The sequence below is a fragment of the Aptenodytes patagonicus genome, chromosome 12, assembly GCF_965638725.1.
Source record: "Aptenodytes patagonicus chromosome 12, bAptPat1.pri.cur, whole genome shotgun sequence".
NCBI classification, from domain to species: Eukaryota; Metazoa; Chordata; class Aves; order Sphenisciformes; family Spheniscidae; genus Aptenodytes; species Aptenodytes patagonicus.
Genome location: NC_134960.1, coordinates 11,953,728 through 11,978,084, shown reverse-complemented (window position 1 = coordinate 11,978,084; position 24,357 = coordinate 11,953,728). Strand labels below are relative to the sequence as shown.

Genomic DNA, 24,357 nt, shown 5'->3' with positions numbered 1-24,357 from the left:
ACTTCATAAGAGGATGTAAAAAAATAAAGAAACTTGTAAGGGAAGCAAAGCACAAAGAAATTCCAGTGGATATTACATTGCACACACTCCATCTGAGTCCCTTTATTATTCATCTACCTTTTTCTGTGCTTTCTTAGTATGAGCTTCCAAGGTGTTTATAGATACCTTTGCATTTCATTTGTAACTGTTAAAAAATACCCCCATATCAGTAAATACAGAACTGCTTATTCATTTTCTACTATGCAGTTTGTTGAAATATTTGCAATATGACATGATTCTCTCGTGATAGAGTGAGGTGATGTTTGTGTGTAATAGCGGTTAGTGAAAACACAGTATTAGTCATAGGAGAGAATAACACTTGACTGTTTTGAATATGAAAACCTTTAGGCTGTGGAAAAAGCCAAACTTTGGCCCACTGTGTTGTTTTAAGAAGTATATGAGAACATACGGGGCAGAGTGACTCACAGCGTAGTGTCCTCTGAGCGTCACCCCAAGTGGGATAGGGCACAATACCCAGGAAAGGGATCTAACGACCCATTTCTTGTCCATGAAATGCCTTGTCACAGCCACCCATGACTTGCCCATGTTGCTCATGCCCCATTTGACTTGATAAAACTCAGTGTTGAGCTGATCTCATTGCCTTGCTGTGAAACCTTCAGGTGAGTCTAGCAAGCGTTCATGCTGTCCTTCTCCAAAGCATTGGACAAACTGCTTCTTGATGGGGATGAATGAGGAGTGAAGTCATACAGCAGCGTTGGCTCAAATGAATTTGCCCAAACATGGGACGTTTCTGCGGGGGGGTGGCCACACGCGTGGCCAGACGCCCTGCGGCTCCTGGAGCCTGTCGCAAGCTGTGATTTCACCTCGGCCGCCGCACAAAATGCTGAGCTCTGTTTAGATAGAGGCCCAGCCAAAGGGACGCTCGCATGAATACACTTCTTAGAGAGTATTTTTTTTCAGCTGCTATGGTGTAAAAAACTCCATTCCCAATAAAGGGAGAAGGCATCTCATAAAAGCAGCAGGCTGAGGGGAGCCCTAAAATGGAAGGGGTTGAAAGCTGGGGGAGACTTTCCTCCAAGCGTGGCAGCTCCTGGACGGCACGAGCAGCCGGACAGCCCCATGAAGGTCACAGCTTCGTGTGGACGGGGACCCTGCCGAGCCCCGACCCGGCGCAGCAGCCGGCAAGCTCTGGGTCTGGCGAGGGGCTGCACTGGCAGCGATAGAGGGAAGGCAGAGACGCTCTCCAATTTTAAAACTGATCTGATTACCGCAAGGTTATGCTGAGAAGCACAGTGTCTCAGACGGAAAATGAGGACAAGAGTCCAGGTGTTTTCCCAAGGCCTGCCATAAAGATTTCCTTATGTTCTTATATGCCTTATGGCCATCTTCGAGAACAGACAGCTCTCACGTGTAATCAGGTAAATCAACAACTAACACCCCCCCAAGTTAATTGGTTAAGCCAGTCACAACCATAATCAAGCTTTACAGAAAACAAATTAGAATTGAATAACTAAATAAAATAAGGGACTTCTTTTAAACAAGCAAAAATAAGATCATTATACTGGAGTTACATTTGAACACAACCCCTCAATTGAACACCCAGAATGTCAAAAACATGTGAAATGTGACCCAGAGACTGAATTTCACAGTTTGGGCTCTGATCAATTTAATAATTCAAGGTATTTTTCCCTCCCTTTTTCCTCTCTGTCCGGTTCAGGTTTAGTTCACATGCCAGGTCCACCAGTTGGGATATGTCACATCAATCAGCAATCACTTTGCTTTCCTCAGCGCTCATTTTTTTTTTCTTGAAAAAGAGGAACAAGAAGTGAAATTAGCTAAAGAAATCGGGCAAGTTCTCAAATGGTAAATACAAGAGGAGCATGAATCATCCTCTTATAGAAATGACGAGAAAGGATGGAAAAGGTAGCAGTTTGGGAGAAGCAAGTTATGTTCTACATGGCTGATTCAGCTCTCTGGACTGAAAATGAATCATCAGAATATTTAAATCATATTACCAGTATTAACACACACAAAACCCCCAAGCTCAGGAAGCCTTTGTTATTAAACAAATTTGATAACGGGTTACAAAAGAACAAAGGGACAGCTTCCTAAAAACTCTGTACTCGCTCAGCTCTGCTGCATGTCCCAGCCTGCAGAACCCTCGGAGAACTGGCTTTTGCTGCAATAGCAATCGCAGGGCCCTAGCCACAGCAGAGCACTGCAGAGCCTCACAACCCCAAATCCTTCAGAAACCAAAAGGCAGGCTCTCCTTTACCTTCTAGAGCTTTTACACTTCAGCAGTGACATGAAGATTTTTAAAACAAAGGAATCGCCCACTGGAGAGTACACGTCAAAGGGTTCATTACTCCTGAGTAGCATACCATTAGCTGATGATTCGGATATCGTGTTGGAGACCTGAGTAGGAGGTTTGACACTGGAAGCATGGCTTTTCTTAACTAATTGTACCTGAGCCCAAGTTACAGCATTAATGAAGCTGTAAAACATCAGATTTCAGGCAGACTCTAGGCGGAGATAACAGAAAGGTTAAAGGATGGTTTAAAATCCCCTTATTTTCCTTCCACCGTTCTGGCTGAGCTTAGCTCAGCTGGGATAAAAAAGTGATCCATGTGTCCAGGGATGTTTTCTCTTGCATAGGAAAGGCAGTCGGCTCCAGGATACAGCACAGCAGAGGCAGCAAAGCAAACCACAGGACTCTCTTACATAATGAGTTGCAAAGGTTCGGTAGGGAAGTGTCTTGTTGCTATAAAGTACATCTGTATATTCCATACAAGTTTGTCACATTAAAAACTCTCAATACCAACATAAATGTGTCTGTTCAATAGCTGGAATCCTCAGAGGGACCAAAATTAGGTAGAAATCCATCTCCACCTAATTTTTTTTGTGTGTTTTTTTGTGTAAATCTTTTAGCTTCCTTCTCAAAACTCCAATTTAGTCTTTCAGCACTAACACTATGGAATGAAAGCTTTTATTTTCCACTAGCAAGCAATAATCATAATGAAGATTAGCCAAAATCCTGACAAGCTATTTTTAACAAAAGCTGTTTCAATAAAAGAATTTATATTCCTGAAGTAAACATGGACAGGAAAGGCAGAGAGGGAGAGCGATAGGCAGGGAGACAAACGCTTCTTCGCAAAGAAGCCTTTGAAACATCTGGAATGTTGCAGTGAAAGGTTATTTACCAGGAACGTCAGCCGGTCCCAGCGCAGATGGTTCCCATTAGTGTAAGATCAAGAGACCAGCAAGGCTAAAAATATGTGTTTGCTTTTTTAGAAACTGGACTTCATTTTCTGTACTTTAAAAATAATAATCACTCTTACGCAATTTCTGTAACTTAGAAATATTTTCTTGGAATATTGTTTGGCATGCTGGTTGGGTTGCAGGCTCTGTGCCATTGCTATTACTCACAACCTTTCTCCCTGAGGACTTTGTGATGTATCTTTTACTTAGAAATAGGAGGATGGCACATTACGCTGAAACCGATGACTTTTGTTTATAAAGTGTCAGTGACAAAATATCTGAATTACTGCTGTGGGCCAGTCTCTTGCCTGGCGTAAATGTGTGCAGATCCCCTGGAGTCCATCAGAGCACTGTACAAAGCCATCATGGGACTGTGGGGACCACAGAACCACTTCCCCAGCACCAGACCAGCAGCACATGCCGTGCCAAGCAGTGCACCTAGGAGAGGTTGGGAGTGGAGTGCTTGTAGTCTTCCTGGTAAATCTATTTGGGAATAATGGATTAGAGTCAATGGGAAAAAGTTGATTTACACCAGGCAGGAGTCTGGCTCGGTGAGAAGGAGAGCAGGCAGCTATGGAAACAGATCCTTGCCTCTGTAACTCTAAGTGGAGATGAGAGGTTCTGATTTCTGCCAGCATTGCTTACGAGGCACACGATAATCTACCCAGAAATACACCAGCCTTGGAGGCATCTGGGTCTTAAATAAGAAAAGCAGATCTAGCATTACTCGTCATAACACATTTTATGTCGAAAGCCCTGATGGTCAGCCAGCGGTCTCCAGCTCCGTCCAGAGCACTGGGAGAGAAAAATGTCATTCCATAAGGAAAGGTTCAAAGGTTCTCATTGCCACCTGGGGTTTTGGAGCTTCAGTTCAGACTTTGAAACCAAGTCTGCCTTCTCCCTGTTAGGGGAACTGTGGCACCTGTAATCTCCGAACGTAATGCGTGGTATGGCGAGAAGTGTGGCTCAGTGGTAGATGGCAGAGGCACCATGAGCACAATAATAACACAAGAAGTACAAATGGAGAAATGTTGCCTTGACTGCACCCATTTGAAGGTCCTGTGCATGTTCCTCCCTGCTGCCTTAGCTCTGCTACTGGGGGCATGCAGCTTAGTGAAGAAATGTGTCCACGGTCTGCAAAGCAAGTGGAGGTGGACTCCAGGTAGACTCCACATCCAGCCCTCACCATCCTCTCTCCCCCTCACACCTCTGTGCTGAATGACCCACTAGTACGTGGAGGTGAGGTGCCTGAACCTATGGGCAATGGAGCTGGAAAAGCCCAGTCAACACTACAACACCCTAAGTTGGGAATAGCAGTAATACATGATTTGGGGTTTGATCACAATCCCTTCTCTCTGCAGAAGCTCAAAGTGGGCACATCCAGGACAACAGTAGCTGCTAGGAGTTTCCTAACTGCTGACTTCCCCCTGGGGTGGAAATGAAAGGAAAATCTTTCCAGTCAACCATGTTACTTCTTTAAGAAAACTTCAGTATTTACTGCCACAGAAGGAAACCTCACTGAATAGATGGTTTTGATTTCCTTTTACACATTTTTCTTGTCAATGCATTGCCTTTCCAATGGTAAAATATGTTTCTGCTTTGCTTTCTCAGCATGGGTTTAGCCCAATGCAAGGAAGTGGGGAAGGGAAGGGAAGGGAAGGGAAGGGAAGGGAAGGGAAGGGAAGGGAAGGGAAGGGAAGGGAAGGGAAGGGAAGGGAAGGGAAGGGAAGGGAAGGGAAGGGAAGGGAAGGGAAGGGGAAATGTGAATGTGGTCTAATGAACAATTCTTAACTAAAAGATTTGAGCTCTCAGTGGAAATACTGAAGAAAATTGTTCATGTCTTTCCTATGGACCCCAACTGAAAAACAGGTTTTGGAAGAATGCATTTGATAAAATGGTTCCCGCTGTCATTGATCTTCCAGTGGTAACCAATCCTAAGCAGAAGAAAGCAACATGAATGAGTTCAGCTTACTAGAACTTGTTACTAAAGCCAACATTTTTGGTTGGGAAAGAGAATTCAGGAGGGCGCCTGAGCACGGAGCACCAGCAGAGCCTGACCATCAGCTCTGGCTTTGCTGGCTGTATTGTGTCCTGTCCACGACTGGCAGCAGACCCACGGGAGCCCAGACACCTCAACTGTGACCTGATGGCTCAGAAACCTTCTCCAATAAGCCAGTAATTTTCAGAGTCTGCACACAATGGGCAGCTCACGAAGCATCACCTGCCGATGGCGTTTTTGTCTGAGTTAGAGTATCGCCAGGGATCCGTACAAACACATGAGCCAGTAAAACAGTCATTACCCCGAAGACCTTGACTTTTAAGCCAGAGTACAGCAAGGTAGTGTGACAATCAGCAAGAAAGCTGATCAGATGATTAGATGAGTGCACTCTGTCAGTTAGTTTTGAATCATTTCCTTTTTTTTCGTTTGGTTTTTACGGTCAGTACTGACAGAAAAAAAATATATTTGAAAGGGGAAATATGTGATCAGTATTTCTCTCATTGAAACTTTAATATGTGGAAGAGACTTTCTCAGAGAAGCTGGCTGCTATGGGAGATGCTGTTCAGATCTTTCTTCCCAGACAGGTGATCTACAAAAATGAGTTTGTGGATCTTTATTAGTCTTTTTTTTTCTGAGCAGGATAGTAGAAAAAGCACCCACTGGTGTCTTTGTGTCAGTGAAGAAACCTAGTTCAAGTAGGCAGCAATGAGAGCAGGGAACTCTCTTGTCTCCCTAAGAAAAACCAGAGGCAGCCTTAGCAGGCAGAGCAGGGGAAATCTGCCACTGCCCGCGCTGAACCTCCTGTACAGAGAGAGCGTTTGAGCATGTAGGGATGATTTATGGCACCTATCAACAGCATCAAATTCACCACAGGAAAAGAACAGAAGCAGATGCAAAAAAACTGAAAGTCAGAGCTAGCAGGAGAGTGGTGCAGAATGAGTAAATAACCCCCCAAAGTATTCAGTGACAAATTCCAAGCCCTCTCATACATAGAGCTATTTCTTTTTGAACCCAACACTAACCATTTCTTGAAATAACATCAGCCCTCGTCCCTCAGCCCCCATCCAGGGCTATGCGCCGTTCAGCAGGGCTGTCAGCTTGGCAAGTGGGCGACCTTCTGTGTAATGTATAATTCAAGTATCCAATACACAAATGATTGCAGCAGAGTCAGAGAACATGCAAATTATGTCCCACATCCTGCTGTTAGTCATCCTCTTGGGGGAACTCACCCCTACAAAGCCAGTATCCCAGAATACACTGTACGTTTGCTAATCCTCACTTTCTAAATGTTTCAACAGCAGCAGAAATCTCACAGCTTTTCTCTTGAAAATGACTGTAACCTAAAACTGCTGGAGTAAAATACCGGTTCTTTCCCTAAGAATAGCAAATGAATTATCCGTATTTCGTTTTACTGCTGCATAACAATTAGAGGTATTACTTTAAAATATGATAGCAAATTATGTAGAATCTTTCATCAAAGGGGATCAAAGCATTTTGCATATTAATTAAATCTCAAAATAAGACTCTGAGCTAAGCTTTATTATAGAAGATAGTGAGTTCTAGGGATTCATATGGGTGAGAGGAAATCAGGACACCTGGTGATTTACTGCCCGTGACTTGCTGCCTAACCTTGTACAAGCCCTTCAGATCCTCTGTGCCTCGGTTTCTCTGTCTGTAGGAGAAAGATAGTTATATTTAACTTTGTTTTCAAAGGCTGAAAACAAAAATCCTCTGGCAAAAGTGATGCCTGATGGTTTATGTGGCAATTACAGTGCCAGGGCGTTACACGTAGGTAGATAGAGAGATGATCTGACAGACGTATCCAGTGGAGTCCTACAGCTGCTCTGTCTGCCAGGCAATTTCCCACTGTGTGAGAGGACTACCTTAGAGGTGCCACCAACACTCCTTCCCCCTTTCTCTTTCAAATGCTCCTGAAGGCAGAACGGAGGGCTCTGCCCCAGGCCACCTAAGCAGCACTCACTGTCACAGCCCTGAGCACCTCATAGGCTTGGGAAGCTGCCACTTTCACTGAGACTTTCTAAGATATCATCTACTGTTTCTATTTGACAGTTCAATGCAGTCTAAGGATGAGATTGTCAAGGTTTTCAGGGGCTATCAACAGGAATTAGGTAACAACTCTCCTTTAAAATTTCATTTGAGAGTGATCTACTGATCCAGGCTTCATTCATGCTGCCTTGCTAGTGCTCTATGTGCTCGAGAAACCTTCTTCCCTTCTAGGAGAGATCAGAGGGGCAAGTCCTGCTCGTTTCCTAGTGTAGCTGGGACAAAGCAATTCATGGGGAATGGATCTAGAATCAATCTCTAGCATTAATGTAATGAAAAGTCACCCCATTTTACAACACTGATTATCAGCAGCTTATGAAAAAAAGAATCAACACCAAATGCCTTGAACAAAAGTTATTTTCATTTGTACATTATTTAAACAAGTCGTGTAGAATGATAGATGCACCTATAACTAAACCTGAACAGCTCAATGTCGTGAGACCAATGATAAAATTATGAAAATCAGCAAAGGAAAGTCAGCCCGAGAGTCAGAAAGGATGGGCCAAGCAGCATTTGTTTCTTCATTATCAAATATGTGAAGAATAAACCAAAACAAACATTCAGTCCAACCTCAGGTGAGTATACACACACACAACCTCCTGTGATTAGACAGGAGTGTGCGGAAGTATATTCTAATCCCAAATTAGGGCAAATACCAACTTCCGTTTGCTTTTTAGCAGATGAAGAAATATTTTTGAGTCGTACCTGAGTGCACTGAGATGTGTTGAATTTAGTTTGCTCTCACACACCAGGGTTATAGGTCCATGTGTTGGGGGGAGGTCTGTCCTGCTATTGCCAAAGCTTATTTATCTTGTTTAATGACTTACTGGAATTAAACTTGGTGTCCCCTGCAACGCAAAGAAGGTATTCCTGTAGACATGCCAGTGCACTGAGACGCTTTTTGTTCTTCTCTTAGAAACCAGAATGGCCCGTACCACACCTGGGAGGAAGTGGAGTGCAGCTGGTCCCATTTTACTGGAGAGAAACGGAGCCGGCGGAAGCTGAATGGCTGGAGGAGAGCAGCGGTCTGGGGTGAGACCAGCCTTTTTGCAACCAAACCAGTGCTCCCCCCCAGCGCTGCCCTTCCTCTTTTCTACCTAAAGCAGTGTGGCATTGCCAGCAACAAGGCCAAAAGAAAAGCCACAAACATCGCTGTGGCCTCACTTCAGTTACATTTGGCAATTGGCAGAAAGCCACTTCCGCAAACAGCAGTTGTGCATAGTTTGGGGCAGGCGCTTTCTGCGATCTTCATGAAGAATCCCTTCGTAAAGTGCTCTTGCAGAGTCCCAGTCCCTGCTGGAAGCAAAGGAGATATATTCAGTGACCTCATCTATTACTAGCATGATGTGACAGGGAGCTCTCACCCTCTTGTCTCATCCTCATGCAAACAAGGCACAGCATGACGGGCAAAACTAAAAGCCTCCAGGCTTCTGGGTTGCCACTGCCACCACTGTCAGCACTTGACAGAGCTGTTCTGAGATTTGGCTTGCTAATGTCCAAGAAGTTGAGATGAGAACGATTATGGAAATCAGAGACAGAAGTCTGGGACAAATGGTCCTGGATTGCTTCTTATGGTGCATGTTCTCATCTGCAGTCCTTTGTAATTGCAAAAAATGGTGCCTTGCAGATACCTTGAAGAGACTGGAGACAGACATATGCATCTCATCATCAGGAAGTCTGTCTTGATAGTCAGCCAAGATCCAAGGGGAGCATGCATTATTTATTATTATCATCATCACCGCCACTAACCTCATTTCCCTCGAGATTTGACTCCAGTATAAATGCATGAAGCCATATCCTGGGGTTGTTACTCCATTTTTGTTAACCATACTGTCACACAAGCCCCCTCGATCTTCTCTGGGAACTTTCTGCATAAGGAATGGGTTACATACTGACTAAAGTCCTCCAGACACTGCTCTATCTTTTTCATTGCAAGCTGCACTTGAAAGCCATACGATAGGAAAGCAAAAAACTAGATATACTGCAAAATGTCTGCAGAGACTGACTGACTACCTGGCTCCCCGCAGACATCAACTTTATTGGAGAAAAGCAGAACAGCAGAAAATCAATAGCAACAAGCAAAAATTGTTTATTTGTGCCAACACTGAATTACGAACCCTGAGCTTTTTGCACATGGCATGTGCAGGAACATGATGTGGACAGCACTGTGCTGCAACAGGAAGCAAAAGATAAGACTTGGTGAACCATCAGCTCTTCCTGAGCACCGGCCCGTCACTATGTTTTTGTTTATGTTATGCTTTACGAAGTAGAGGTTACCAATACAAATAATCTTTTTTGGCAACTTTAGCCTTTATTTCACAAACTGTTTTAAGCTATTGCCAATACATCTTTTATTTCTAAATACTTGCCTAATTTTTAGCAAGAGGCATGTATACAAATGCTACACCATCTGCAGTTTGTGGTGTACAGTCACAACATAGAACGTCTGTCCCTTGACTGGATGACAGAGAAATAAATCAAAAAATGAAAAAACGATGTGCTAGTCATAATTAGTAGGCATTTCAGAACATGTTTCTGGAGAAGTTATCTGTCCTAAAGATTCGTACACCTTCCTTATAATTGTCAGATGACTATGCAAATATTAGCAGTGACATGACAACAAATGACATTACCCACATATGGAAATGAAGCAAAATCTATATTTACGAACACTTCATTTTCATTATTCATCTAAGCCTAATCACAAACACTGGGAAATATGACTGTAAAACCCAGTGAGTGCTTGTTTTTTCTTTTTTTCTAAACTGAAAATCAGGGGGCTGTTTCCTTATTCTGACAGCATACTGAATTTAGCACACACCGCTCGTGGTATTCTCTCATCCAGGGCAGCTGAAGTGAAACGTCTGAGTTTCTGGGGCACTGACGCTTGACAGCACAGAAAGCGATGCCCCATTAGGAGCATGGCGAGATCCTCTGCACTGCTCACTGAAAGGAACAGAAGCCGGCACAATGGAGCCACTGATTAAGGAGAACAATCATGGAGGATTTCCTATTATGCCAAGCTTCAGAGGGAAACAGTAAGCAACGTAAAGGAAATGAGTGCATTTGCTCAAAATGAAAAGGTCAGCCAGCCACAAATTTTCAGCTTTGATATAAACGTAACATTTTAACTCCCATTTTTATCACAAATTATAGCTTCCCAAGGTCTTCAGGAAGTTGACAGAGAGATTGTAAGGTTATTGGGTGGTGTGAGAACGGAACTAACTATGATTTACAAACTTGTCATTGCAGCATATCCACTTTTGTGTAATGAAGAACAAAGCAACCACCCTAACAGCATCCCTTTTACATCTTCATCATACAGTTTTAAATAACAGCTCCTGTCAGTATCAGAGAGATTCAGACCTCCCCCCTCAAAGTACTTTTGCCAAAGCAAAACCTTTGATACAAAATATTGTTGCATTGGAAAAAAAAAATGTACAGGACTCCTGGGTTCCATCCACAATACTTCTATTGCCTCCCTAACACAACTTAATCTCCCCCAACCTTAATTCCCTTGTTCATAAAACAGAAATAATAGCATTTAGCTTTCTGCCATGGGCCATTGTGAGAACTTGTGAATCTTCACTGAGTGTCTGAAAGATCACCAAATTAGTGTTGCCCGAACAAAAGGACTATTTCTATTAATGCAATAGTACCAATGGGATTCACATTATTTTAGTTACGTCCCAGCCTCCTCAGCTTTCACACAGCTCTGAAAAACAACTGTAAACTATTTGTGTTGGGTGAAAACAGATGCTGAACATGTTATGATGCAGGTGTAAAGGGAGTTTTGTGGGTTTTTAGCTCAGGAAGCACACAGCACACAAAGAGTGAAACCATGGCACTACTGAAGTTAATGGGAATACTCATAGCATGTAACACAAAACAGCTCCTTGTACAGCATCTATTGTATCTCACAGAGCCTCACCAAGACATAACTAAAATACCAAATCAAAAAGACTTCCAAACACTACCTCAGGACTAGACTGGTGGGACAAAATTTCAGTCTATGGTACTTGAAAGTATAATGAAAAATCCATTAGTGACTCACTTTTTCTAAGGATAGAAGGCAGCATACCTTATGAGTCAGCTTTCTGCTGAGAAAAGAGTCCTACCTTCAATGGACCGGGAGATACACCATTGAAAAGAGCGTAATTATCAGCCATTACATTGGCTGATACATTGGGACAGAGTGGAGAACAGGCGATGAAAAGAGCAAAAATATATGAAGGACTTAGCTCATGGAGGAACTCTTAGCATCATAAGACTGACCTTTAAACTCAGTGAGAAATGAGAGTTAAATCAATTCATCACCTGTCTCGGAAGTTTACTGCAGACTTCTCTGGAAGTCAAAGCACACATTAATTCTGTAGCTGCAATACTAACGAGAGTAGGGTTAAAATAGGTAGGACTGGTTGCCACAGATGGATGTCTGAATCAATTAGAAAAGGAAAAAACAAGACAAAGGTAAATAAACTAAATGTACTGAGCATTATCAAATTAGGATGAATGTAATGGATGAGAAAAATTTTGTATAGTGGTTCAGTCAGATAATATCTACAGATGAAGGAACAGAATCATATATAAGAAAAAACATGCTGAATACTGAGAAAAAGTGATATGGGCTCTGAAAGGATTTGAGGGAAGTTACTTGCATCTGTCTGAACAGAATTACACAGAGTAAATAAAGGGAGTCACTCTTCTGTGAGCTCTGGGCTAGCAAGGTAGGTTTTTTTTCATCTCTCATTTCAGGTCTTAAGTCCTTACTCAAGCAAAACTCCCACTGGAGTCAATTAAATCTTCCTTCTGATTTTAAACAACATACCTAATGCAAGACAAATCCTTTCTAGTTTGTCAACTTTTTCATACCTTTTGGCTCTCTGCAGTCACCTGCAGTAGTTGGACTATGCTATATCTGCTAGCAATATATATACATATGAGTCACGGCACCCAGAAATAAGACAGCTAAGGAGGTCAACATTTTGGAGGTTGGCATTCTTCTCTCTCATATTAGTTTTACACTAGATTAATTCCATTGTCTTCAGTAAACTTCAGCGTGATTTTTGTGTGGGTGAGTCAGAGAATTTGGCCCTCCACCTGGAATAATATTATCTGTGGCTTTGGGTAGACACAATTCAACTGCACTGCTTTTTCACGCTTCCACTCCTCCTCATGGCTCTTGCCTAGGATACGCTGCCTACACGAGGCCATTAGGAGAGGGCATGCAGTATTATGCCACTTAGCAGCAGGACTTTTTCTTGTGCTTTGGATAAGCTAAATGAGTTTATTAGCTATGTCACAGATGACCCATAAATCTTACTAAAACTGATTGATTCCCAGGGAGAGAATGCTTCGCCTAAATTCACTACATCCCCCTTGCCTGGCTCCCCCTCAGAATCTACAGTCAGTGGCAAGAGGCCAAATCACTTTTGCAATTGACAGCAAAAGGCAACAGCAAGCTTTCTCCAGGCATTGCTGCTGGGAAGGAATCTTCAGTTCCAGGGGTTTCACGTTCAGATTCACTACCAGTTTTGACCTATTGCCCTCTCTGGGGGAACCACACCTATCTTACCCCATTTCCCTGCCCTGCCTCAAAGACAGAGGGGACATGGGAACGCAACATCACTGACGTGAACTTCATGTGGCCTCATTGGTACAACAGGACGCAACAGAAGAGGTTCCTCATTTACATAAAGCTCCAGTCATGAGTCATCTCCATCTTCTACAGCTCCAACTTGTCACTCTGACGAGTCTCCGGATGGCAAGTGAACGTACTGTACCGTTCGTCAGTCATGTGCTCACAAACGTCGGCCTGGCTGTTTCAGCACCTGCAGTGGGGAAATAGAAAATGTAAAATGTGCACATAAAATTTCCCTGCAGTGTGGGAAAGTTGTGTGTCTAGCTTCTCGTGCAGCGGAAGGGATCCATCCACTAATTGTTAACCCACATTATCACAAGCCAATACCTCGACTTTAAGCCTTTGCTAGCTATAGTTGAATGTCCATCAGCTGTCCATCAAATCTCTGTCCTCCTGGAGAAAAGTCTTATATTAATTGACATAATGACTTACATCATTTGCCATGCAGAAAACTAAGGCCAGAGGGCTCTCTGCTCAGAACTGCTTAGAAAATTGGCTGCATAGCTGGGAAGAGAACTGAGGGATATTGTCCTGTACAATGAACCAGTGGTTACCCAGTCGAGAACATCTTTCTCCATGTCAGCACAAAAGGCCAACACATCAGATGGACTAGGTATATGTCTGCTGTAACTCCCCCGAAGACAAGAATGGATTTCAATCTTTTTAAGCTTTTAAGTTTTAGGCTTAAGGAGTTAATATCTCTGGGTACCCTGTGTTCTCCATGGAATGAGGTTACTGCTCTGAATTGCCTCTGGAGGAAACCTTTCCCTGCACATAGGCTTGAGAGGGAATCGAGGAAAATTACTTTCACTAGACTGTTACCCTTTGTGAATGCCCTTGTAATGAAGTTTTCATCTTCCTGATGCTGTTCACACTACTGTCACTAGCGAAAAACATCCACTGATATGGAAAAAGGGCAGCAGGGAAATTCCATTGAAATAAGTAGAAATGGAAACTTCTCCCCTTTTTGCATAGGGTTGTTCCCATGATGATTTCAGGGAAGAGAGTGCATGAGTAAGAAGATGAGGAAAGGGCAGGGAAACACCAAATACTTTGAGTGTACACCCTCAAAGACTGGATAAAATTTGAAAATAGTTACCGTAGAATGGAAACATTTGGGAGAGAGAATGGAAGAAAGTGAAACACAAATGATGAGAGACTCATGTTTCAGTTCTGGAAAAATCATGATGAACAGGACAGTCATCTTTGTTTATGTGTTTGTTATACCCATACTACGAAGCCAACCAAAAGGGAAGGGGCTAAATAGTGTACCACTGAACCCAACCTAATATGCCAAGGTTTATTACCTTGGGCTCAATACTGCAATAACCAAAACCTGTATATAGATTTCAGAGTCAGCACAGGCCAAAGAATTGCCCTGGACATTATCATTTTAGCAACCAATATTGCAGAATGATAAAATATGAATTTCAGGAGAACAGAACACGGATGTTTTCTAGGCCTTCTTGCTCATAGAATCTCGCCAAATGCCTGTAGATTGCACATCAGGCGATCACAATCTGTCCATGTCTCTGACATATTCCCTTTAGCAGCCTCTGACACCAGAGATGAAAGGGTACAGACACCTTACTTTACACCATAGGATGCAGCAGAGCCAAACTACATTAACATATGGCAGCTAAGATTAATGTTTGGAAGTAGCCCAGTCTCTGAGTCAGACTGATCCTTTCCGTTCATAAACTTTAAAGTGCCAGGAAAAAGGTAAAAAAGTCCAATTAAAATAAACCCTGGCTAACTCCACTGCAGGATTATCATCACGGCATGAGGAGGGCAGTATTTTGCTCTTCCTTCTGCAAGAAGCTTGAGCCATGAAGTGGCCTCATAGGAGGCAGGGTGAAAGGGGTCTTCTTTGGCAAGAGTGAAGTCTGGAGACTGCTAGGCCCGGCTTCCTCTAAGGGTAGTGGGAGTTTTCTGTAAGTGTTTGTTGCTTTGTTCAAGTCACTTTGGTTTAGTGATTTCTGATTATGCACACTGTCATTTGAAAAGGACCTTTCACTTGAGCTTTGTTTCTGATGAATCAGCTCCCCAGATACATCTCCTCTTAGCTTCTGCCATAGGCTGAAACTTCTTATCCTCACCTCTAAGTTCCTGCACAAGACTGCCTACATATCTGCGCTCATTTCTTCCCAATTCCTTTCTGCTGGGCATTCACTTCTCAAGCAGTTTCTCTCTTCATTCTTTCGTATCTTTCCACGCTTCTTTGCGTGCTTTGTGGATTTACAGCACTCTCTCTCTCCATCTCCATCTCATATATGCTAGAGCCAACACTTTGAGATAATCACCAGTTTGGAGTCTCTGTTTGGCCAAATGGCAGATCGCTGAAATCAGTAACAAGGAGAGATGCTAGATCGGATCACAAGTCATCTGAAGGCGACCACCCAAAACTAACCCCACTCCAAATCGGAGGCCAGATACCGAAAAATCATACCCTAACAATAACACTTCAGAAATGCTGAGTCCACGGGCTCGAGGTGAAACCAACACAAGGCCAGAGACAACGACCTCTGGCTTCATTCGTTAGAGGGTTAATAAAATCTCTTTATAAAAGATTTTCTCTAGCCACACCCTGACTTCTGCAACAGATTCTTTAGCACTGAGAAAGCCTCCCCAATCCACTGACCATCATAGGACTGCCAAGCAACCAAGCGAGAATGATGAAAACGCTAGTGCTATTTGCAGAAGCAGCAGCCTGCTAGCAAATCACAGAAGCAGCAATTAAAAATCATTATCCTTACTATGAAAAAGATGAAAAAAGAGTATGTATCTCTTGTCTGAAATGTCCCACTGGGCTTACTCAGCTCCCTGAACACTATACAATATCTAGAGGAAACCACTGAGAAAGCTGATAAGGCAGCACAGACGAGCATGCCAGAAGTAAGTTGGTGAAGTGCTATTCCAAATCTCACGCACACGGCTGGTCCAATGGGTCAAATGATGGGTGAGAACCTGCTAAGCTGCAGTAGCATGAATGGCTGCCCACAGATTGCTGCAGTAGGATTTGGCAAGTCTTCCAACAAAGCTTCCAGCGCCTTCTTTGAAAAATTCCTCCTTGTCAAGGTTTTGGTTTGGTTAACTTGTTTACTGCCTGAGGGCCTTTGTGGTGACCCAGCGCTATTGAATCCTCACATACTCATTCTGTTGAAAAATGCTGGTGTCCATGTATTGCTGGCCACAGGATAGCATTCCCTCCTGCTAGACACAGACCTGAGCACAGCCTGACCTCGCATTTGGATGCCCGAGCTGGCTTCCACAGCTCATACCTAGGAAGAAGCCACCCATTCTGAGAAGGTCAGTTTTGATGCAGCAAGCCAGGCACTTAGCATCCCCAGCCCCTGCTGAGCTTTCGCACTGACTCCCCACTGAGAGCATGCCGGTGCAAGGTCTCTGGGAGAGATCCAAAACAGCACTCAGGCACCGAAGTGCAACTTATGCAGACTGCTGGCGCCTGTGCTCATGAGAGCAACCCAGGAAAGCTCTGCCTCCCCTCCTCAGCTACGTCAGATGCTGTAAATGCCTACAGTTTCTGGTGAAAGCTTCTTTAGGCGCCAAAAGGTCTGGCGCCTTTTTGTGCCCAGCAGCCCCACTGCTCTGGGTGGACTGAATTCTGTCAGCTACTTCTTGCCTCAGTCCATCCAGAAATCAGGTGGGGGTTTTTGCCAGTAAGGTCTTAAGGACCCAATTTCCTAGGCATGCTGTGACTGAGTAGGACTCAAAGTAATACAGCAGAAGGGAACTCTCAGGAGTGCTTATGTGCTTATAGGTATTCAACATTAGTAAGTCATGGACCCCTCCACCAGTGTGCCAGTCCCAGTATCGCCACTGTTTCACAGCTAAGAGCCCTAACCAGGCACCCTATTCCGACACAAGAAATTTTGCGCTCTTGGTTATACCGTGGCTCAGCTTTCAGAAGCTGGGCAGAGCACATTTTCCTCCCTTCCCCTGAACGTCCTAAAGTTTCTCGCAGCACTCCCTGTTCAAAGGTCCAGAACCAGCTTCCAGAGCAGTGCTCTTCAGCACTTTGTGACTATTTAAAGTAGAGGGGGTGGCTCATCTCCCAGGCATATTTTCACTGAGAAGACTGATTCAGGTGCCCATGCCAAATGTGTTACTTAAACCCGTAAGCAAACACTTTTTGGTCCTGCATCAGAGTTTCACAGTGAGATATTCAGATGTTCCCTTCTCTTAAATATTTCCTACTGGCTGACGTAGGCACCTTGCCACTTGGTGTACTAGCTAAGGGCACTTCAAGTCCTTAGGTTCCTAACTATCCCTCTCCAGTGTACAGGGAATTTAGGCATTTAACTCACTACAGAGCATTCCCCCTTCGAGAATCAGGTGCTAATCCTCAACTCTTCTTTGCTGCTAATCCCAAATCTCTTTGAGATTTGGCCCTCTGTTTTAGTGTTCAAAGTCCTCTATTACAGGACTTCACTCTAGTTAACTGTTAACTTGCATCTCCCTTTGGTCATGAGCTTTCATGTGTTTGCAGTCTCCTGAACTACACTAAACACTAATCAATAAAGGGATGCTGTGAAAGCATGAGGTAAGCCTGTGACAGGAGCTGAAACTTCTTTGTGGAGTTCATTTCCACAGTGGAAAAAGTAAACCAAATACAAAAATATTCTGCTCACTGTGACTTTCCCATAGTAAATTCCTGGCACCCAAAAGTAAAACAAACAAGCAAACAAAGAGAAACCATATTAAAAACAGGGTAAATTTTCTAGGGACTTTAAGAGCGGTAGATTCCCCTTAGCATTGCCCAATGATGTGCTTGCCCACTGTCACAGGACAAGGAAGAGTCCATGTGGCTGCACAGACCCCCTTCTCCATACTCAGACATACACACAGCAGCTGTACTCAGCCCCGTGATCTATCAAATAATCAGATTATTTCTTCTGCGTATTGAACAGGAAGAAGAGAGGTGGTTGTTATGTCTTCTTAAGGAAAAAGCTCAGATACTCAATAAAGAAGGACATTACGTAGTAAGTTGAGTAGATACCAATTTATTCTACTGTCCATTTAAAGTCCAGTCTCACAATAATGGACAGCATAACATCTGTGATAATGATAAACACATACTACTCTGCAACAAGACTTAAAGCTTGCTTTTTTGTTCCCTGGCATTTGGAAAGTACTGTCAACATGTAGCTTACTAAAATCCTAAAAGGAAGGGCTGAGCTTTCATTACTGATTATACTTAGCACAGCATTTGTATTTGAATTCTTCACCTACATGCGCATCCTGTTCCTTCAGAAAGATTTCCTCACATGCTGTTATTTATATTTTTAAATGCTTTATAACATTTTCTCTTCATTCTCTAAAATGTTTCTTCCTTTTCCTGAATGGCAGTTGTGTTTAATGCCTCATGCAGTCAGCGACACACCCTGCAGAATACAACACATAATCAAGTAAACACGCCCTGCAAAGCAATGCGCTCACTTCAATCCCCAACCCACCCTGACACGAGCGCTACAAGCATATCCTGTGAATAAATGCACAGGGGTAAAAACTCGTGGTGCGTACCCTGCCACACAACATCCCAAACACAAAGCTACACTTCAGCTGGGAGCAAACACACCTCAGTAGCAGAAGGGGCAGAAGTGAATAAGTACTGCACCTTCCTTAACAGTCACTGCACATTCCCAATTGATGAACGAAACCTAATTGACCTAAACGATGACTGTATGTACCCAGCTTTACCTTTAGCAAACAATGCTGCTCATGACCCAGTCACAGCACTTACAATACATTCCCAGTGCAAGAACCGCAGCACAAGCCAGAGGCTAACATAAAACTCAGCCGTGTGTAAGAAATCACAAACAAAACAAAAGAGGAAATCATACACGAGTGTTACAAGATGTTACATTATCCAAACCCACGCTGAATGGGTAAGGATCGAGGTCACGCTTTTTTGGGAAAGAGGAAATTTTGAGATTACAAAATAGAGGTAATAAAAATTATCAAGGATTAATATAAACTGTATTAATGTGAAGTTTAAAGTAAAGAATAGCACATCACCTAGAAATTAGGAATATCTAGGAAACCTGGAGAAACAACAAATTTATGGAGTAAATATCCAGGAAGATGATTCAAATAAAGCACTTTTTGGCCACTTTTTTTTATAGGAAGGAGGTACCAGTTTTGTTGCTGTGAGGCATTAGTTAGGAATCCAGATAGAGTCATCCATGATCTGATTTATCTATAAGAAAGTGAACTGGAATGAGGAAAATATTCTTTTTTGCAAGAAGAATTACAAACACAGAATTAGGAATGAAGGGATTTGTTTGCTAATTTTAAAGCTGAAGCTGATCTTATTCCGTAGTCTTAGGTGAGTCAATTCATCCCTCTGCTTCAGTTTCTTCATTAATAAGAGAGTTCTGAAAATATTTACTTACTGATTTCAGAGTAGCAGTTTGGCTCAATTAATGTTCCTAATGCAATTTGAAGAAAAACAATAGATAGTTTTAGGGCTACTGATGTCAGGAAAACGTTAGTTTATTGCTCACATGAAAAAGAGAGTTAACTTTTAAATCAGTTGTCAGTATCAGTTTACTCATTCCAGTTCTAATGATGTGACAACCACCTCGAATAAACCCGTGCTTTTAGTTCCCATTCTAATACACAACATGATCTAAGCAGCCGCACCCAGCTGGACTGCGGACAAATTCCTGTTCTTATCTCAGGCTCGCTAGAAGCCTTATGTAATTAAACAATATTGTGACGAGGGTCTTATCTCAGGGCATTAACTTCTTCTTCCCTTGGCAAGGATGTAAGTGAGCTGGACCCAATTGGAAAGCTGTCCTGGCGCTGCTCTGAGCCTATTACTTTCTTCAGAGTTTGACCTTTTAGTTGCAAATAAAATCTTCACAATGTGAGCTCTTACTGTGCTGTGTTCTTGAGCCTTGAGCCTGCAAAAGGAACGACTCTTCAAGGCCACCTCAAGATTTGTCTACCGTACAAGTGAAGTGCTTTTGTAACCACTTCAGCACCCTCTTGGCTCCTGAGAGAGTTGATGCCTTTGCACAAGCCAGTTCATAATAGCTAATGGTATCGGGCCTTGCCAGGAGCCTAGACGAGCACTTGGTTGTGTAACTCTAACTTGATAGGTACTGTTTTGTTTTGTTTTTTCCACTACAGATAGTACCCTCTGGCTATGCCTATGTAATTGGTTTGACCTCATGAGAGATGAGAATTGTCTCATTAATTTCAGTGGGTTGCTCAGTGTTGGAGCACAATGCAAAGTGCAGCAGGATTTCGTGGCTGATCAGTTAGCAATCTGCTGAATAAGCTTGCACAATGCGGTTGGATAATTTAGATGTCTGAGATCAAAAAAAAAAACAATTAGGTATTTTTATCTATTCCCTGGGGGCTTCTGAGGGATTGTGCCTTGTTATCTTACCCCTGGGATTCCTCCAGTTCAGTTTTGAATATTCCCAGCGTGAATTACTATCTCTTGTTTTGAAAGACTATGGCATTGATTAACAGCTCTGACTGGTAGTTTTTTCTCTGCTTGTTTGAATCTGACTTCTTTTTTTATCCAGGTATGGGCCTTGTTTCTGGGTGAAAGGAAAAAATGGAAAGATGTGAATCTCTAAGTACAGAGATGATGACAGCAGGAAGAAGAGGAAGAAAGCTGCAGAAACAATTAGAAAAGCAGTATGTCACACACAGCATATTTAGATTGCTGTCATTTCCCTCTTTCGCTTGCCCTGCTTTTAGACTTAAAAGGCAAGAGTAGTTGTATTTTGTTCCTGCACTGTAATCTAACATGCACTGTATATGAGTGACAGCACTTCTTAATACAGCAGTGGTCACGCTTTTCCTGCAGCAAAAAGTCCCTGACTGATGCTACTAGCTGGTGACATTATTAAGGGAAGGACCCGGGGCAGTGTATGGAGCAGTGCGGGATTAGCCATGTGCGTTGTGTTAAACCTGGCAGGGATGCAGTCAGGCAAAAGCATCAGTACTTCAGGCAAAACAACAAGACTGGGGAAATGTCTCGCCTAAAGAATGGGGAGCTTTTTCTTATTTTAATTCCTCGGTCTCCAATAAAACTGCAGAAGGATTTTCAAGAGAAAGTGACAGAGCTATGCTGGCACCAAAGGAGTTCATCCTCTACCGGGGAGGGGTGCGTGTCTCAGTGGTGCAGGGGTTGCTCCTCCTTCCTTTATGGGCACTTGGAAGCGTAAGACTTTCCCCAGTCTGTCACTGGGGCTTTGACTCCGTCTCCAGACAGAAAAAAGCCTACACTGCATTCACAAACATAAGCTGTTATTATTGCGATGCTGAGAATGCAACAGATGCCTGACAAAACCTGAAACACTGCACCCGCGCAAGCAGCCACGCTCCGGCCTGCAGGCCTGGGCAGTCCCGCTGGATCGGCTGACGCAGCCCGTAACTGCAGGCAGCTCAGGATTGCTGCGGAGGAGCCAGCAGACTCCAACGCACCCTGCTAATGCGGGCAGCGACTGTGGACAGGCAGCCACACAGGGCTGAGCCCGCTCTGCTGGGCAGGATCACCTCCGGGCAGCCCCGGGGGCCAGAAGCCCTGTGGCTGTGGCGCAGCAGGTCCTGCCAGGGCCTAGGCAGGTGCCGAGAGGGCCCGCGGAGCACTGACAGGGCCCATGGGGTGCTGTGGGCACCAAGAGGGCCGGCTGAGGGGGGCCACCACGGCAATGGAGTGCTGGCAGGGGCCGGGGGGGGCTGAGGGGACCACCATTGGGGTGCTGGCAGGGCCCTCAGAGCTGCTGGGCGCTGTAGGCATCGAGGGGGCCCTTCAGAGCTGTGGGGGGCCCCTCAGCGCTGTGGGGTGCTGAAGGGACCCTGTGGGGTGCCACGGGGAGCTCAGCGGGCTCCGGGGTGGTGCCAAGGCGGCGGGCCGGGGCGCGGTGGGGCAGGCGAGGCCCGCGGGGTGCCGCGGGAGCCGGCCGCAGCCCTCGGGGCCGGCCGCAGCCCTCAGCCCCGCCGCCCCGCGGGCCGCCGCTCCCGCCGCTGCCCGTAACCCGGTGGCGGAAGCGGCAGCCGGCTCCAGCCGCCCAATGGGCTGGTGCTGCGCGGTGGTGGGGCCCGTCACTTCCTGGCCCTGCAGCCGGCGGCAGCGAGGCGAGAGCCGGGACCGGGGGCGGCGGGGCCCGCAGCCTGCCCGGCGCCCGCTACCAACATGCCCTTTGACTTCAGGAGGTGAGTGCGGCCGGGCGAGCCGCCCACCCCCCCGCGGCGGCCGGCCGGCCTCGCCTGCCACTCGGCGAGGCAGCAGCTCCCCGCCCGGCCTCCCCCGGCCCCGCCGCCCCCGGCCGGGGCAGGCAGCTGCGGGCGGCGGTGGGCGCCTCCCGCCCGGGAGCACCCGCTTATGTGAGGCCGCCCCGCAACAGCGAGGCGAGGGCCGGGCCCGTGACCGGCTGCGGGCGAGGTGAAACCTGAGGGAGGAGGGGATAGATGGATGGATGGGAGAAGTAGGTCTGGGCAGGGAGGGGACGTGGGAAAGTGGGAGGCTCTGCCCAGCGAGCGGCTATTACTATATAACGCTGTTGTGCAAAGGAAAAGGAGGTGTGTGGAGTTTCGAGCTCCCCCGGGCAGGAGGGGTGGAGCAGCGGGGCCTCGGGGGTGACTGCTGGCGGTGTACCGCAGGCCCCCGCAGCGGGTGTCGGAGTGAAGGCGCTGGGTCCCTTCTTCTCCCACAGGTCCCCGGGCTCCCAGAGCAGCTTTAGGAGGTCACTCGTTATGGTGAGGCTACGTGTGAGCAAAGCCGGGTGCCGTGGCTGTCTGATGGTTAGGAAACACCGTCGGTGCCTCCACCCTTGGTTTTGGCATTTTAAGCAGGTGTGATTTGTGGGATTTAGCCTTGCTGCAGGGTGCCTGCATCCCGTGGGCCACAGCAGCCAGTTTCAGATACCAAAGCAGAAGCGAAAAAGACCCCTTTGACTCAAATGGAGCTGAAATAGTAACTGTGGATTCGTTTTCTTTTTGAGCCATTCCTGAACCAAAGATTTGTAACTTTCCAAATTCATAGATGCCATGGGGAAGATACGCAGATGAGTTTTCTCATGTAGGTTTTACTAGAGCATTAACATTACAATAAAAAATACATACGCTTTTGGAAATTGAGAGATACAGTTGTTGCTTGATGCTTCTCACGTAGGACCATCGTGAACCATACATTTGCACCCCTTTGAGATGACAGGGGAAAATGGTGATACTGCAGGTCTTCAGTTCTCCCAAACAAAAGTCATGTATTGTATTTTTGCTGTAATTCTAAATCAGGCCTCTCATTTATACAGGCTAACAGGATCTTGTATGTGATCCATGGGGCACTATTGAACACGGAGGCAGTTGCTTCTGAATGAAAACTTGCTGAAGCTGGAAACAGCATCTGCTGGATCGTGTGGGATCCAGGGCCCAGAGCCCCGTTTCTGCTTTTGTGTAAAATTTGGTAGAAAAATTCTTCTCAGCTTTGGAGCCATTCTGCCAGCTGCAAATCCCATTGCCGTCTATTTTCAGACTTGTACAATACATGAACAATAAGGGTTCCTGGGTTGTGGCTGTCACTTTGTAATAGCAGATAAAGAAAATGTTATTTCAGATGTCTTTGAAAATGTAATTTTTGTTGGGTCTCAGAATGTGCATGTGGAAACACTGGTTCACCAAGAGTAATCATGTTAAGAGACAGCACTAGTGCTTCACTCTGGAATGGAACAAAGACATTAAGTAAAGGCTGAGTTGCAGAGTTTGTGTTAATGAGTTACAAAAACATAGAGACATCATTTCAGATCTGCGTTTTAAAGATTCACAATTGCAAATAACTTCTTTGTCAGTCAGATTGGAGGATTAGAAATAGACACTTCAAAGCACCTTCTCAACGTAAACTTACTGAAGTTCAGCTTTTCTGCAAAGATGAATTTTTAGAAGACTGCCATTGATAACAAGAACTTTATATTTAAAGGTACAGAGGAACTATTGTCACGCGCAACAAACCACTTTCCTGTTTTAGAAGCACGAACAGAGTTCAGGACCAAAATTTTTGCAAAGGTTAGAGACTATCTTTTAGCTGTTGTGGTTTTTGTTCATTGTGCAGTCATTGGAACAAATTCTTCTGAGGTTGGAAAATGTTACTGTCATAGGTAAAGTATGATGCATACATTAAAAAAATGTACAGTTACTTCCTGACAACTGTAGAACATACAATACAATACTCTTAGAGAAATAAGGTTACCACCTGTAGTAAGTTTCTGAGTGAAGAGGTGATGTTTTTCATCATGTAAAATGCGAGGTTTTTCTTTCAGAGATTTCAACTGGATGTTGTTTTTGGCAGGTACAGTTTGGCACCCTGTCTTTAGCACACACTTTAAAGTGGGTGTTATGCCTATAGATTAGAGGG

At 44.6% G+C, this 24,357-nt stretch overlaps 1 protein-coding gene across 1 annotated transcript in view; it reads left to right on the top strand.

Moving 5' to 3' along the window:
* The first annotated feature begins 22,077 nt into the window (after positions 1-22,077).
* Positions 22,078-24,357, top strand: part of ERGIC1 (endoplasmic reticulum-golgi intermediate compartment 1) — a 61,809-nt gene continuing 59,529 nt past the window's right edge. Inside the window, exon 1 of the mRNA XM_076349724.1 lies at positions 22,078-22,163. Coding sequence (XP_076205839.1) covers positions 22,144-22,163 — 20 coding nt within the window. The 5' untranslated portion in view covers positions 22,078-22,143. The remainder of the gene's footprint in view (positions 22,164-24,357) is intronic.